General features: G+C 28.1%; 1 protein-coding gene across 1 annotated transcript in view; it reads right to left on the bottom strand.

The window, feature by feature from the left end:
- The window catches only part of LOC100192292 (tyrosine-protein kinase Fer), a 126,467-nt gene that overhangs the window by 76,977 nt on the left and 33,345 nt on the right, over positions 1-16,145 (bottom strand). The window contains exon 4 of the mRNA XM_065806010.1: positions 8,436-8,573. Within this exon, the coding sequence (XP_065662082.1) occupies positions 8,436-8,573 (138 nt within the window). The remainder of the gene's footprint in view (positions 1-8,435; positions 8,574-16,145) is intronic.

Here is a 16,145-nt window from a genome sequence, read left to right as displayed (position 1 = left end):
ATTTACATACAAATGCCATAAGGTGACAGTTTGTACATTAGATAGTTTTTAAATATTTTAAAATATATATATTATTATTTTTATGATTAAAAACAATAAATTAGGAGTTAGTCAACTATATTTATTAAATTTCAAAATGACTAAAAAATAAAGATTTTTGTTTCACTAAAACTCTTGTTTTTTTTCTTAAGGAGAAACACAAACCTTTGTTTTTTACTATATTATGTAAGGCTTAAATTTTACTAACTCAAAATCATTCATTTCGCCAACATCTGTTAAAGTTGTCCTTTATAGTTGCTGACTTTCCACAATGTTTAATGTTAAGGTGACGCAACTGAGTAAAATCAACAAAAGAAAAAACATTAAGGTAACACTTTTTTTTTGTATATCACTGTGGGGAAGTGCGATAATTTTAATTTCAATAGAATATGCTTAAAGGAGTAATTATAAGATGAGTGAAGCCATTATAGCATTTTTATGTGGAAAAAATGCAATGTCACCTTTAAGTAGAATTTTTGCACATGTCACATGTAAAGTAGGTCTAGGAGTGTATATATATATATATATATATATATATATATATATATATATATATATATATATATATATATATATATATATATATATATATATATATATATATATATATATATATATATATATATATATATATATATATATATATATATATATGGGTCAGAGGTCCCACCCAAAAAATATGTCATTAGGCTCTCAAAATCTTCCAATTTTTACCGCTAGGTATTGCTAAAATAAAAGCTCCCATGGAAAAAGGTCTCTAAATTTTCTGGGTTCTTCCCCCCACCTAATTATGGCGTATGGGTAGCCTACCCTCGGCACTGGGTTTTAGGCTCTGTTTTCAATATTACTGATTTCGCGTACTTACTAAAGAGGAGTGCCTGAAAAAAATGTCTGCCCTAAGTGTAATTTATTTTTATTTGATTTGTTATTAAAACAAAAAAAAGTTCGTTATAACTTGACTGAGACTCGATCTCCGACCTCCACTGCTGGAGTAAATAGCTTTAACCTCTTGGCCAAACGAACGCATATGTGTGATGAAATTTAACTTTATTAAAATAAATATTTTAATAAAGTTAAAAAAAAGGGGCAGGGGGTATTTCAAAAGCGTAGTACTTTTTATGGAGGTGGGGGAAGGGGGGGCTAAAAAGTATGCATGGCAACAAGGGAAGGGGGTCAAATTTTAAAATTTTTAGCATACATACTTTATGGACGACCTCTATATATATGTAGACCACATGGGTAAAACCACAGATGTCAGATTTTTCTCATTTTGAGAAAAATTAAATTTAGTGTTTAGTGACATTAGATATCTGTTTATTAATAATATATTTAATTAAAAGTATATTTTTATGATATTTTAGTCTAAACACAATATATAAATGCAGTTTTTGTGCTAAATACAAGAATGTTCACAGTGTTATCTTAAAAACAAGACACTCATTATGGACATCTGTGATTTTTCCATTTTAATTTTGTCAACTCATAAGCCTTGTTAGCTTATAACCTTTTAAAGCACTTATCATTTTAAAGTAGATGGTAACACATTGTAATATACAACCACAACATACTAAGTGTGTGATAGAATAATAAAGCCGCCGCCCCCCTTCTTTTCATAAAAAAAATTCAAATAAAAAATTAGATGTAAGTTTTTTTTTTAACTTTATACAAAATAGCATTGCAACCTTATCTCTTCCCCAATCTCATCTATTTACCATAGATGATTCCAAGATGTCTGTATTCCATCACTTTATATCAAGTTTGTATAAACCATACAAAAACCGATTCTGAACAAACAGTAATAAAAACATGCTTTTTTAATTTCAAAGAAAAATAAAATAAATTTTTCAAGACAAAATTATATCAAATAATGTCTTATCTTGTCTTATTTTAGCTTCAATAAGTCTTTAAATTTTTAACAAAAAAGAGGCAACAGAGCTATGTATGCTTGTTTCGGTATATCAGGCACTTCAATGTCTTGAATGAACAAACAACCAAGAAGTTCGGCTTTGAAACTTTGCAAATTTCAGAAATTTTTCTTGTATCATGTTTATATATAACATTGAATTGTTATGGATTTTTGTAAGATTGTCTAGTGTTTCTGTCAGAAACTTTTGATTTGCAATGGCCAATTAATTTAACACTTTTCATTTTATATTTTGCCTAGCACATAAATTGCAAATCAATTTGATATCCTTTACATTTGAGATAATTTATAATTTAAAATCATGCAGTATAGAACATACATTATCAGACCATCTGTTTCCAACTGTTTCATCATAGCAATAAAAATATAATTTTCGAGTTGAAAGTATATTAGTGTTTAAAAAAAAAAACAGCAGTTGCCTGGAACAGCATATATATATTAATTTCAAATGTTTAGGCATTTAATTTTTTTGGGAAATCCAAGCAAATTACTTCACAATTAAAAGCATGATGAGTTAGAAGACATGCAGCTATTTTCCACTAACAAAACATTTAAGCTTTTCTCTAATGCAACTAAAGCAATACATTCGAAAAATTCTTTTTTTGTAATATATTGTTAGCAGTATAAGAATCAGAATACTATTGAGTCTATTTTTTACTTTGTTAGGATATCAAAGGTACACCTAATGAATTAAAACAAATGTTGAAATAATTCAAGAGAAAATTTTGTCATAAAAAAAAATTTATTATATATATATATATATATATATATATTATATATATATATATATATATATATATATATATATATATATATATATATATATGTATATATGTATTGTTTTTATTTTAATGTTTTTCTGTGAACGTAATGTTGTTTACTTCATCCGACATGTTTTATTTTAAGGATAAAAGATAGTCATGTGAATTGTGCTTTTATAATCATTGGTTTAGATATAAATAACTTGGACAACTGTGTTTTTTACCGGGTAAACATTTGACAACAATGGTTGTTTTAAAGTTGCCCTTTTTTTTAAATGACAATAGAACCTTAAAACATAGATTTTTTGTTAAGAATTTTTAAATTAAAATAGCTTAGTACTAAAGTATCATAAAAATATATAAAACTTGAAATTTTCAAAAAGTGGACATCTGCAGTTTTACCCGTGTGGTCTCATATATATATATATATATATATATATATATATATATATATATATATATATATATATATATATATATATATATATATATATATATATATATATATATATATATATATATATATATATATATACATATATATATATATATATATATATATATATATATATATATACATATATATATATATATATATATATATATATATATATATATATATATATATATATATATATATATATATATATATATATATATATATATATATATATGAGACCACACGGTTGAACACCAATCCTGACATAAAACATTTGTTTTTACAACTTGATCACGCAATTTGTTTTGACAACTCTAGGCGTTTTAAAATGCGCTGAAAATAAAAAGAAAATTTGTAAGATAAATTCTAAAAACAAATCTTAAAAAAGAAAATCTTAAAGAAAAAGAAAAAATCTAAGCTAAAAAAAAACAAATTTGAAAAGGAAAATATATTTGTCATGTTTTTTAAAAATTAATATACTATTAATTTTTAAAAATACTATATTTATAATAAATTATTATAAATATAGTAAATACATAAATTATTAAGTTTATTTATTCCTTTATTAAGTAAAGTAACAAATTAATTATAATGATTGTTTACAATAAACCCATTTTATTTAAATTATCAAAGATATTATACGTAATTACATTTATATAAATATGTAGTTTTTTATAAATCATTTCAAACCTTTTCTGATTAACACTTTTAATAGCAAAAAACTTTAGCGCGAAAACATACGCTACATAACAACTCAAATTTAATAATAAAAAGTACTGGTTTCTATAAACATTAAAATAACTTTTATGTTAAAATGTTTATAAAATAAATTTAAAAAGGGTTTTAAAAGTTAAAATATTTTTTTGAAATTTATAAAAACCATTGGACAAAAAAAAAAAAAAATACTAAACTAAAAATTTAATTTTATAACTATTTATACTTATTGCAACGTTTTAATATAAATGATAAAAACCGAGCTACTTAATTCAAAAAAAATGCAATGGTTTGGTATTTTATTAACACAGCTGTGTGCTTCAATTTTTGTTTTGTATAAAAAATAATAAGTTCAAAAAATAAAGTTTATATACAATATTGAATTTATTATATAATTTTGGAACAACTAAAATGATTATAAAATAAATGTATATAAAATATGAGTCGGACGAAATGACTGATAGATGTCGCTTTTTACCGGGCAAGTGCCGGGCAATGTTCTATGTGCGGCACCTATTTTGAGCCCTGTATGTATGTATGTATTTAAGTATGTATGTATGTGTATATATATACATATACAGTGGGCAAATTAATTGTCCGTACATTAATGAAAATTAAAGTTTTTTGAAAAAAGCTCTAAAACTTTAAATGATAGAAAAAAATAAATTAAACCAATAGATAGCGCACAAGAAAACAAATAAAAACAATACACCATCTTTAATTTTCTCCCGACAATTTAAATTATAATTAACTTATTTAAAAGTTTTAAAAATTTTAAAACCAAAAAATTGTCCGTACTTTTGATTTAAAAGGTAAAATTTTGTTTATAAATGATTTTTATATTAATATCTTGTACTTTTAGGTTAAATAATACTATAATAAATAAAAATAAACCTTTTCTTAACTACGTGGCTATGATGGAAGGAAAAAGAAAAGAATATAGTATTGACTTACATAAACGAGAATGTTTGATAGGGAAAATGGATTATCAATTAGAAAAGTTGCACAAATGTTGAAAATACCACCAAGCTCTGTTCAATATATATGGGAAAAGTATTTAAAAACAAAATCAGTGGCAAATAATGGTGTACGAGGCAGAAAAAGATCAACGACGCCAAGAGTTGACAGGCGCATAGTTGGGAAAATCAAGCAGAATAGAAGAAAAAATGCAGTAAAAGTATCAAAAGAGCTGGAAAATGAATTAAATATTAAATTATTGCCACAAACAATTAGGAACAGACTGCATGAAGCCAATATTTTTGCACGGACGCCTCGGAGAAAACCATTCATCAGCATAGTGAACAAGAGAAAACGGTTGCAGTGGGCAAAGGAACATGTTCTGAAGGATGATACATTCTGGAATATGATTATTTGGTCAGACGAGAGTAAATTTAATTTATATGGAGCTGATGGTGGTGCAAAAGTTTATAGAAGAGTCAGAGAAGAATATAACGTGAAGTGTTTGAAGGCAACATTTAAATTTTGTGGTGGAAATGTTATGGTTTGGGGCTGCATGAGTGCGTCCGGTATTGGCAAAATTGAATTTATTGATGAGAAAATGGATCAACATTTATATAGATCCATATTAGAACGGAATTTGGTGGCTTCGGCAGGAAAATTAGGACTTGGAACGGAATTTATATTCCAACATGACAACGATCCAAAGCACAAAGCTGGATCTGTAACCAGATATCTTGCTGCAAATGGCATTAACGTGTTGGATTGGGTTGCACAATCGCCTGAATTGAACCCTATAGAACATTTATGGTCGGTGGTGGAAAAAAGAATGAAAGATCGAGCTCCAAAGAATTGGTTTCAGATGTTTGGTCATCAATTAATCAAGAAATTACATCTAAACTCGTCTCATCAATGAAAAATCGTTGTAGAGCAGTTATTGAAGCTGATGGTGGTCCAACAAGATATTAATTTAATTTTAACTAATTTTAATTTAAAAATTAACATAGTGTATGGACAATTTTTTTGTTTAAACTTTTAACTCTTTTCAAATAAACTTATATAACTTTTCATATATTATTATATTTTTAACTAATACACTTAAAATTACTTTAATATTATAATATTTCTTTAAAAACTCTTAATTACAACTATCTAAATACTTTTAAATGTTGTTTTGATCAAATATAGATACTTTTCATTAATGTACGGATAATTATTTTGCCCACTGTATATATATATATATATATATATATATATATATATATATATATATATATATATATATATATATATATATATATATATATATATATATATATATATATTTGAAAGATGACATCTTGTATGAGAGTATATTATATATTATTTTAAAACATCAAGAAATACAGTTTCTCTCAAAACAAATAATATTATTTTATAAGAAATTTTCGCTGGGTTATAGATACCAGCATCATCAGCTTGTAAAATGTTTAACATTTTACAAGCTGATGATGCTGGTATCTATAACCCAGCGAAAATTTCTTATAAAATAATATTATTTGTATTGAGAGAAACTGTATTTCTTGATGTTTTAAAATAATATATATATATATATATATATATATATATATATATATATATATATATATATATATATATATATATATATATATATATATATATATATATATATATATATATATATATATATATATATATATATATATATATATATATATATATAGTGGTATATATATATATATACAGTGGGTGCTCATATTATTAGAAACACGACCAAATTTTAAAAACTTTGTGAATAAAGTTCAAAATTAACAAAACATTTTAACAAAATAATTTTTTTTATTTTACAAATAGTATGTATTTACCTTTTACTTTAATCTGGGAGTTTGGCAACATTGCATTTCATCTCATTATGAAGTTATAGGGTTTTTCCTGAATTTTGACAATTTTGGCAGTTATACCTGTGTTGTTGTCGCGTGAAGTGCTGTTTGTGTATTGCTCTCTTTTTAAAGTTTTCAAAGATTTTTTTATTGTTTTGTTATTGAGTTCTATTTATGTGTCTATTTTTTACAGTTAAACATGAATAAATCAATATTTTTACATATAATTTGACTTCTATAACGGTTTACTAGAATCACGTGTTTTGTTCAATATGGGAAAGGCAAAAGATGTTTCACCCTCAAAAAAAAGAGAAGTTGGAGCATTATTGAAGAATACTACTTATTCTCAAAGGTGTATAGCATCAATGACAAAGGTTTCAGTGGCAACAGTCAACCGAATAAAAAAAAATCTGGACAAAAATGCTGATTATACTCCTCAACGAGCAGGACATTATGGTAGAAAACGGCTAACAACGCCAAGAGACGATAGAAAAATACGAGATATTTGCCTAGAAAATAGGAATAAGCCTAGGCGAATACTAACCACTTTAATACAAGATGCTGGAATACCAGTATCTCCAATGACAGTTAGTCGACGACTCAAAGAACAAGGATTTAGATGCTGTCGACCTGCTAAAAAGCCTAAGCTCACTCTAGCAATGCAACAAAAACGCCTTGCTTGGGCTAAAAGTCATCGGCATTTGACCGTCGATGACTGGAAAAATGTAAGTACTTCATTTATAATTGTACACATTCCATTTAGAGATTTGCCTACATTAAAACTTTGACTTATAAGTTTTTTTGATGTTGTTTAGGTATGTTTCTCATGTGAATCGACAATCCAGATATTGATGAACAAATCACAGTTTGTGCGTAGACGAGCTGGAGAAAAATTCCACAAAGACTGCATCTTAGAACGTGTAAAGCATCCTCTAAGTATAATGGTATGGTCTGTAATTAGTGGACATGGAACAGGGCGCTTATATATCGTTGAGGGAACTATGCGCCAGGACCAATACATAAAAGTTCTTGACACAAGATTGGTACCACAGTTGAAGGAATGGTTCCCAAAGAACCAAAAATTTACATTTATGCATGATTCTGCCCCATGCCATAAAACAAAGAAGGTTACAGAGTACCTAAAAGCAAAGAAAATTCCAGTGCTACCATGGCCTGGAAACTCACCAGATTTAAACCCTATTAAAAATCTGTGGGAGATCATGAAAAGGGAAATTGCTTCTGAAATGATCACCAACAATTAATTGAAAAGATGATCAAAGTCTGGCACAATAACATAGATATTCAAAATAATGCAATAAAATGCATAGAAAGTATGCCAAGACGTGTAGAAGCCGTAATAAGTGCCAAGGGAGGGATAACAAAATACTAAAATAAATCACCAATATGTAATCTTTTGCTTGTACAATAGTGGAATTATTTAAAAAAATATATAAATAAGTATGTTTTTTGTAATAAATATAGACCGCAACACTCAAAAGTTACGAAAAAATACTCTGCAACCTTTTTATTTCTATAATAAATAACCTTTAACACATCATTTTCAAAAAAAAGACAGTGTTTCTAATAATATGAGCACCCACTGTATATATATATATATATATATATATATATATATATATATATATATATATATATATATATATATATATATATATATATATATATATATATAACATAAAATAAAAACAAAAAAAACATACTTATATGAATTTAAAAACCCTTTGTATTCATCAGTAGGTTTTATTATAGCTATACTTTGCTGTATTTCATTCTCAGAGATTATAAATTCTTGACGACACCAACTTGTGCTTGATTGCAAGCTTAATAGAATCTCCTTCCTTAATAAAAGAAAAAAAAGATTTTATCTCTTAAAACTTATTTATAAAATGGATAAAAATTATAAGATAATAATAAAAGCACATTTTGTTTTTGTATTTTTTATTATTGTAATCCCATTAATTACTATTTTGTAATAATAGTAAATAATGGGATTGCACATACACTGAATAACCAGTACACAAAAAGCATAATTAAATTTATGTTATATATAAGTTAACTATATTTATATTATTATGTGTTATATTTATAATATGATTCATGACTGTATGATAACAACAACAATACTAATTTTAGCTCAACTATTTGATGAAGATAACGAAATAAACAGTAGCAATGAAGTCTGGATAAAAACACTCATCTTGGGCAGACATTAAATGCATCCACCCGCTGTCTAGTAGAAGGGCTCCTAGACAAAGACTTAAGGGGTAAGCAGATTCTATCTGTTGAACAGCTTCGCACCCCTTCTTCATCTATTAAGCTGGTGTAGATGTATTTATAATAAATTGTTTCCAGTCGTTTTTCATTCATATTGAATACTGGATTATCTTGATTCATTGCATTTGTTTTGCATGCGTCTTTGTTTTTGTGACTAGGCAACTCATTCTATTATCTCCGAATGAAGATACAGCTCTAAAACTCAGTTTTATGGTTCTGAGGTTAGCTGGTAGTCAGGTTTCCCAAACTCTGTGGTAGCTCTAAGAGAGGCTGATTCCATCAACAGCTGTAAAGTATCAGAGTACTAACAGTGCCTGTTGCGCATGAATGTTGTCCCTGTTCATAGTTTGATGTGCATTGTCAAGGCCACAATTGGAGCCCTTTGTTATGGTTTAGGGTTTATTAATAGTATGAGGCTATTACTTGGACTATTAAATAGTGTACTGAGCACTATCTGTGCTTTGAGTTAAGTTCTTTAATCAATTTTAAAAATGACTAAAGTATCAAAATCTACACAGCCATCGTCATTACTATGATCTCTAAATCATTCACTAATATTCATGGTCTTATTTCTTGCAAAGTTTACCAGACCTACTCACTCTTTATGAGATTAATTTAATTTCAGTTGTCTCATCTTGTGATCTTAGTGTTGAGGGTTATTTTCCTATAATTCGTATTCATAAAGACTCCAATAGTCACATGCTTGGCCTGGCATTAACATTCATAATAATTCACTCATTTTTCAGAAAACTAGGTTTAAATATACAGACTATTCTTTTATGTGCTTTTATGTGATAGAGGAGAGTATGCATAGTATAGTGCTAAATGCATTATACTACATTTAGAGTATATATAGTGTTTTAGCACCAACCCGCTTTAACACCTTTCTCTTTGTTCTATATCGCTCTTCTTTATCTCAAGACTGCACTCTTTTTATGATGTTTCTGATTAAATTGGCAAAGCCCTTTCTATTTATCCTTCAGACAATATTGTTGTTGGTGGTGACTTCCATGCTCATCACACTGATTAGCTTAGTTCTAGTGTCAGTGACTTGACATGCTTTAAGGCCCACAACTTTTCTCTTTCTCAATCTCTAACAGAAATAGTCAAATTTCCAATTCGTTTTCCAGAAAATCCGAATCATTTACTTTCTCTACTTGTCTTGTTTCTGATCCTAGTCAGTACTCTGTTTCTCCACATTAACAGTTTGATAAAACACTTTCAAACCTTTATCAGTTATTTTTCATCATGGGAATATCCCTATCATCGCACCTCCTACAACTACCTTAAAGCTGACTCTTTCCATAATTTTCTTCAAGATGGCCCTTGGGTTCAAATCTTTCATCTTCCGGATGACAAATGTGCATCTTATGTAACTTCTTGGATTTAAGCTGGCATGGAATCTTTTATTTCCTCTCGACATTTCAAAGTCAAGCCTTTCTCTTCTACATAGTTTTCCTTTCATTGTGCTGTTGCAATTTCCAATCCTAACCAATACTTCCACATCTATCACCAAAACAATTTTCCAGAAAACAGATGTCTGTTTGCTATTGCTAGAAACCATTGTAAAAAGGTTTAATTAAATGCCAAATTCTGCTATTCTCAGATCACAAAATCTCATATTTAATCTCAAAAATTAGGTTTTAGAGATTTCTGGAAAATCTTTAACAGTGTCTATAATAAGCACAAATCTGTTATTCTACCTTTTTTGCATAGCTCAGATTTTGTTACCACACTTAAAGACAAAGCTGAATTGTTTGCTAAGAACTTTTCATCAATCTCATCTCTTGATTCCACTAATCACATCTTCCCTGATAGAGCCGACAAACAGGTTGATTCATTGCTTGACATTTGTGTCACTCCATCTTCTGTATCTAAAGTGAATTTCTGCTAATCTACAGCTTGTGGTCCAGACAACATACCTGTTACAGTCTTGCAGAAGGGTTCTCCAGAGCTGTTATCTATTCTTTTAAAACTATTTAACAAATGCTTATTAGAATCTTGTTTTTTAGCCATCTGGGAAGCTGCATCTATTATCCCTATTTTATAAAATACTGAAAAGCAATATGACTTGTCAAACTACTGTCCCATTAGTCTACTTCCTATCATAAGCAAGATTTTTGAGTCTTTAATTAACAAAAAAATCTCTCTTCAATCTTGAATCTAATAATATACTTTCTGATCATCAATATAGATTTCAATCTTATCATTCTACTGCTGATTTGTTGATGGTAATAACTGATAGATTTTATCAGGCATTAGATAGATGTGGAGAGGTTAAGGCTATTGCTCTTGACATTTCTAAAGTCTTCAATACAGTGATCCAAAAATTCTTATTCGTCTAGTTTTTTCTTCAAACATAAGTTCTTTGGAGTTTGCTCCCTTCTATTTTTCCTGATTCATATAACTTGCAATCTTTTAAGTCATCTGTTAATCGTTATCATGGTTCATCTCCTCTTCTTCATTCTCTTTCAGTAACTTCCAACTCTAATAGTGGTTGCTTGCAGCCTTTTTGGAAGCGAAGATGTTTAGAAAATAAAATTAAATAACACAGTTAAATTACTAACTCAATTAAATTAATTAAATAACAACTAAAACTAATAATAATAACAACTAAAACTAATAACAATAGAACTAATAAGTTAAATAGTTATAAAGAGTTTTTTAAAATATAAGTTTTTTCATAATATAATAACTCTATTAATTTTTTAACAATAAAAAAAACATTACATTAAATAGGAGACACATGCGGTTTTTCGTGTCATTTGTCCACAAAAAAGTTTTTTATTTAGACAACTTGGTCACAGTCATTTGAAAATTTTATTATATTAAGCAAGCCTTATTTAAAAATTTTTTTTTTCCGACATCATTGCTTCCAACAAGGCTGCAAGAAACTACTATTAGAGTCAGAAGTTACTGGAAGAGAAAAGATAAAGTTTATAGAGCAAGATGATTAACAGACTACTTAAAATATTGTAAATTATATGAACCAGGAAAGTAAAATATAATAAGGAAGCAAATTCAAAAGAACTGATGTTCAAGGAAAAAAACTAGACAAATAAGAGTTTTCAGAGCATTTAGGAACAGACACAGAAAAAGGATGAGATTTAATTAACTTGAATAACAAGTAACACAAAAATGAATTTTAATAGATGGCAAAAGAGACACTAGTTCTATAGAGCAGTGCCCATTATAGCATTTGTAGAAAAGAGAAAGAGAAACAACATTACAACGATGTGATAATGGTTGGAGGTTGGATGCAAGAGCAGGTCCAACTATGTTTACAATGTGTTTTCGCACTTTGTCAAAAAGCGGAAGGGCATCATTGGAAGATCCGTCCCAGATATGCCAACAGTATTCCATACAAGGATAGATTTGAGATTTATAGAGATAAACAATAGAATCTGAAGTAAGAAAGTGTTGAGCACGATAAAGAGATGCAACCTTAACAGATGCTAATTTTGCAATTAATTTGATATATGGTTTCCAAAAAAGAACCAAAGTAAGAGTTAATCCTAAAAGATTAAGGGTAAATGACTTAACGGGTACATTACCGTTCATAAATATAGGGAAATCTAAATTATTGAAATTTCGATTGGCTGAAAAAAAAAGGGTTTTATCTGTATTAAAGTTCACCAGCCACTGTGAGCCCCATGCTGTGGCAGAAGTGAGATTCTTTACAAGCTCAAATGCTCCTTCCACCAAGCAATCAAAGAGTGTTGACTCTTTATCATGACAAGAATAAATGGTAGTATCATCAGCGAAAAATGCCACCTTAGATGTAAGAATATCTGGAAGATCGTTAATATAAATTAAAGAGTGTAGGGTCAAGGATTGAACCTTGAGGAACCTCTGAAGCACTCTTCTTTATATCTGTTACACGATATAAAGAAGAGTGCTGTCTATCGAGGACAACTTTTATACTACGATTGGAAGGAAGGATTTTATAAACTTAAAGATGTTACCAGATACACCATAAGAAGAAAACTTATGGAGAAGACCAGCATGCCCAACTTTATCAAAAGCTTTAGAAATGTCAAAAGGGATAGCCTTTCCACATCTATCTAATGCACAATAATAATAATGACCTCTCCACCTCTATCTAATGCAAGATAAAACCTATCAGTTATTACTGTTAGCAAATCAGCTGTTAAATGAGAAGATCAAAATCAATATTGATGATCAAAAAATAAGTTATTAGATTCAAGATGAGTGATTAAGTGTTTGTAAATTAAAGATTGAAAAACCTTTATAATAGGAAGAAGACTAATGGGACGATAGTTAGATGAGTCAGATCACTCTCCAGTATTTCTGAAAATAGGGATAACAAATGGCACTTTCCAGCAGGATTAAAAACAAGACTCTGATAAGCACTTGTTAAATAGTTTGGAAAGTATAGATGAAAGCTCAGGAGAACACTTCTGCAAGACAATAACAGGTATGTTGTCCGGACTACAAGCTGTAGAAAAGTCTAACCAGGAAATCACTTTAGATACATAAGATGGAGTGATACGAATTTCAAGCAATGCATCAACCTGTTTGTCCGTTATATCAGGTAAAACACAACTGATGGAATCAAGGGATGATATTGATGAAAAGTTCTAAGCAAACAATTCAGCTTTGTTTTAGGTGAGGTGAAAAAATCTGAACCATACAAGAGTGGTGGAATTACAGATTTTTTTTAAGAATAAATAATATTTAAATATTGCGCAATAATTAGTACTATTTTTAAATGCGTTAGTGGTATTAGAGCGCTCGCTTCATAAGCGAGTGGTTTCGAGTTCGATCCCCACCTCATCCCTGGTAGAACCGTGCTCAACTTGTTTCTTGGTGCAGCCAAGTTATAGAGTTGAGAGAGGGTTACAATTAAGTAGCCTCCTCTTCTGTAGTGGCCTTGTCGGCCTTGGGGAGGTGAGTTAACATAAATAAATAAATAAACAAATTTGACAGTTAAGTTTAACCTAAGCATTAACTTTAAATTAGTTTTAAATTAAATCATATATTTTTTATCAGAATTAAATTACATTATTATGATCTTTGCTTCAAGGTTAAAGTATTAACGTTTTTCAAACAAAAAAATCAATCATTACAATAAAATAAAAATAAAAGAAAATATCATAAAAGAAAATAAAGATAAAACTTTTTAATTTATTTTTTATTAAATAAAAATTTAAGTAAATTTTTATTACTGCAATCAAAAGTTTTATAAATATTTTTGTGCTCGTAAGATAATAAATAAAAATTTTTATTGTATAATTTTTTTATGGATTTTTTTTATGTTTCGTTTAATAAACTTGTACACACAGAAAAATTTTCATTAACAAACTATTTTGTTTTCTGTTACTTAATATTTTGATAAAATAATTAGCTTAATAGAGACTAAGTTTTGTAGTTTTTAGTTTTATTTGAGTTTTTTTTATTAGTAAATAGCGCTTATATCATAATTATCATTTAAACTTTTGTGACCAACTTTTTTACATAATTGTCATTCAAAAGTTAATGTGGATTTTTATAAAATTAATTAGTTCTTTTATCTTAGGAGTTGTCCATAAACTGCGCCACACTTTAGGGGGTAGGGGGAGGCAATTTTGTGGCAATTTGTTATGAGGGGGATGGGGTCACTGATTATGTGATGCAACTTTTTTTTTTTTAGTTTTAAATCTAGAGTAGACTTTCTTTTAATTAAAAGAACATCTGACCAAACCAAAACCCTCAGTTGATGTATCTACATAATAATTGTAAAATCAACTGCGCCTAAATCTTACTTAGTCAATCTGTATACTCTGTTAACGAAGTAGTTACAGCCTGTTAATGGACTGTTACGGCTGTAACAGTCTATGTGCAGTTGCATTCTGTGCTTTGACTTTAGCGCAGAACTTTACTTAGTTGGTAAACAAAAGTGTGCAGGAACAAAAACAATCTTTGAAAAAAAAAATTTTCAACACCAAGAGATTTGAACCTCGAACCCTTGGATCACTAGCGGGGACAGAATCCACTCGGCCATGCTTACATCACTAGTTGCAAGAAAATTATATTTATAAAACAATATTTTTGCATGTATTTTATACTATTATGTATTATATATATATATATATATATATATATATATATATATATATATATATATATATATATATATATATATATATATATATATATATATATATAATATTTTGCATGTAATATATATCAGAAGAATAGCTATTTAAAATTGAGATCATGTTTAGGATGGCGATGTTAATTTATACAATTTTACACGGAACAATTGGGGTGAAATTAATGGAAATCACTCTAGGCTTATGTAAAATTGCTTAACGTGTACGTAAATCGCTAGCAGTTTAACACTTTAAAACAAGGTCTGATTTAGTGTTTCAATACACTTGCAGAAAAAACTAAGTTTTAAAAACAAAGAAAGCAAAACTTACAAAATAGGAAATTAAAATAAATTTAAACTGAAAAAAAATTAGTAAGTTAAACAATTTGTGTTTTTATATTTATTTTATTTTATTTTTATTTTCATTTCTTTAGGGTGATTGTTATTTCCAGGAACAATATTGGAAAAAAGAAAAAAAAAACTGTTTTCAGTCAGAACAATATTGGAAAAGTCAGTCAGAACAATATTGGAAAAAAGCAGTCAGAACAAGTCAGTCAGAACAAGTCAGAACAAGTCAGTCAGAACAAGTCAGTCAGAACAATATTGGAAAAAAGCAAAAAAAAACTGTTTTCAACATTAAAAAGACTGATTTTCTTTTATTTTATTTGTTTTTTTAAAGAGGAAAGCAAAAATATAAATTGTTATCTATTTGCAAAACACATTTGTAGAATTTTAATGTAACAAGTATATATTGTCCCTATGTAAATATGTCTATGTAATGCATGCATATATGTTTATATATACACTCATATGTTGGTTTGTTCATGTATGCATGTATACATATCTACCTAATAGCTTTATTTCTTAAATCACTTTTTCAATCATGCAATATATTTATTTGTTCATCAGTAAACGTGCGTTTAGGTTAATTGGATAAGGCGTATACTTCATACATGGAATGGCAGTGGTTACTTCCCACCACTAACTAATTTTTTTTCATTGTTTTTCTTTTAAATCCCCTGCTTATTTATTTGCTTTGTAA

Source organism: Hydra vulgaris, chromosome 09, assembly GCF_038396675.1.
Source record: "Hydra vulgaris chromosome 09, alternate assembly HydraT2T_AEP".
Lineage (NCBI taxonomy): Eukaryota > Metazoa > Cnidaria > Hydrozoa > Anthoathecata > Hydridae > Hydra > Hydra vulgaris.
This window is presented reverse-complemented; position numbering and strand designations above follow the sequence as displayed.